This window comes from Austrofundulus limnaeus, unplaced genomic scaffold (assembly GCF_001266775.1).
Source record: "Austrofundulus limnaeus strain Quisiro unplaced genomic scaffold, Austrofundulus_limnaeus-1.0 Scaffold110, whole genome shotgun sequence".
Lineage (NCBI taxonomy): Eukaryota > Metazoa > Chordata > Actinopteri > Cyprinodontiformes > Rivulidae > Austrofundulus > Austrofundulus limnaeus.
In genome coordinates this window covers 1,414,247-1,416,255 of record NW_013952512.1, presented here as the reverse complement: position 1 = coordinate 1,416,255, position 2,009 = coordinate 1,414,247, and the positions used below count along the sequence as shown (strand labels likewise).

The window sequence follows — 2,009 nt, the reverse complement described above, 5'->3', positions numbered from 1 at the left end:
CCGCTAAGCACATTAGCATGCTAACGTTATTGTTGGAACAACTGGTGGCGAGTGGTGTGTTTCAGTCACTTATATGGTCTAACATTAAAAAAAAACCATCCCGTTTTCACCATCGCTGAATAGTAAACAACTCTTCAGTGACATGCATGATTAAATTTAACATGCTACGTTATAATCGAGACGTTATTGCATGGAGACTCTAACGTGCTTCTATTGTGAAAAGCCCAGGGGGAAGTAGCTTTGTAGTTTAGCGGAGTTGTGCAAGGTGAGTCATCCTTATTTTATTAACGTGTTTTATTAACACGTAACGATAGACCAGATAATGATTTTCTCTCAATCCTTCACGATCGGACCAAAATGCATGATTACTGTCTACAACCAGGCAAAGAAGAAAAGACGTACAAGAGGAGGGAAACAGTGATAAAAGAAAAAAGTCAATAAGCAAAGTTTGTACATTTTATTATCAGCTGAGCTGTGAGGGATAAAAATACCGTCAAGTACTGTGAAACCGGTGTAATTGTTGAAAAATACCGTGATATAAAATTTGGGTCATACCGCCCAGCTCTAAGTAGCAATAAAAAAAAAGATTTTYAGGAAAAAATGCCTTAAAATTTAGAATTTTTTCCCGTGAGTTAGCAATGTTTTTGTTTCTTTCCTACTGGGAAATCTTAATATACAAATACTATTTGAGGTTTACTATTTATATTAACATAAAAAAATCACTCAATAAATTTACATAAAATTAGGATTCAGACGAAAGAGTAATGTATTATTGTAACCTACAAGACAAATTACCTAATATCTCTGGATAAGTTTATGATATCAGAATGATCCAGGTATCAAAATGTAGCTTTTAAAGCCAGAAATCTGAAAATGTAGTTGGGTAATTTTGTCCAAATATGACTTAATCCTCATTTCAATATGATGGGTCACATTTGTGTTTGTAAAAATGCTATTATTTTCCTTCCACTTCTCAGTTGTTTGCTATTTTGCGTTGGCCTATASCCTAAAATCCAAGTAAAATACATTTGATGTTTGTAGTTGTATATAAAACCTGTAACCATGCACTGTAAACCATGAATGAGGCTACTCAGAAACCCGTCTGCATTTATCGCAAAACAAAAACAGCAGATAATAATTTTCGTTAACATGAGATAAAGTAGAGCTGCCGACATGAGAAATGTTATTCCTCTTTGTCTGAAACACAGATGCTGACTGAGTCGTGCTCTTCTGCTTTCTGTTGCAGTTTAACTTTGTTGGCAAACTCCTCGGGCCACGTGGGAACTCGTTAAAGAGACTACAAGAAGACACCCTGACAAAGATGTCAATTCTGGGAAAAGGATCCATGAGAGACAAAGAAAAGGTAAAAGTCTGAGGCTTGATTTTTACAGTGACTCTTTTTTTACCTGAATGTTTCGTTTCTCGTTCTGTTTCCTGCTCTTTAACAAGCTCTGAAGGTGAGACAACTCTGTTCTGTTAACTCAGGTTTCCTCACGTCTTTATCTTWAAAAAAAGAAGAAAAGAATAGAATAAAACGTCCCAGCGCTGCTTTTAGAGCTCAAWGTGAGAGCAGACAATGTGTCAGAATGAAAATACATGAAAGTTTCAGCTGGTCACTAATGACAAACATCAGAACGCTTCTCTCTTTTATCCTTGTTTAGTAATAAAAAAAATAAGGCCTAGCATTCCTTGAACTAACATTAATCTTTCAAGCAAGACTAATCCTAACCCTAAATTTGGACTAAGATCACTTTATCTTGAGAAATGACAACAGAATTGTAACCATATTGGCAGTGGTGGGCAGCGCTAATCCAAAAGTTAGGTCCGCACTTTCTAAAGCGCTTATGCCATAGAAAAACTAGCAGAAGCTAATTTTAAAGTGCAAGTTAAAATATCCACTTACTAGGTGATAATAATTCATGTACAATATATGCACAACACTGCCAACTAGTGGTGTATGAACTCTTTTACAGCTTAATCCTACAACCGCCGATTGCTGGGGATGTCAT

At 35.9% G+C, this 2,009-nt stretch overlaps 1 protein-coding gene across 1 annotated transcript in view; it reads left to right on the top strand.

Annotated features, from left to right (window-relative positions):
- LOC106521499 (KH domain-containing, RNA-binding, signal transduction-associated protein 3) overlaps positions 1-1,363 on the top strand; it is a gene marked incomplete at both ends in the record, with an annotated part of 40,965 nt that extends 39,602 nt beyond the window's left edge. The window contains 1 exon segment of the mRNA XM_014014086.1: positions 1,247-1,363. Coding sequence (XP_013869540.1) covers positions 1,247-1,363 — 117 coding nt within the window.
- Positions 1,364-2,009: the final 646 nt, after the last annotated feature.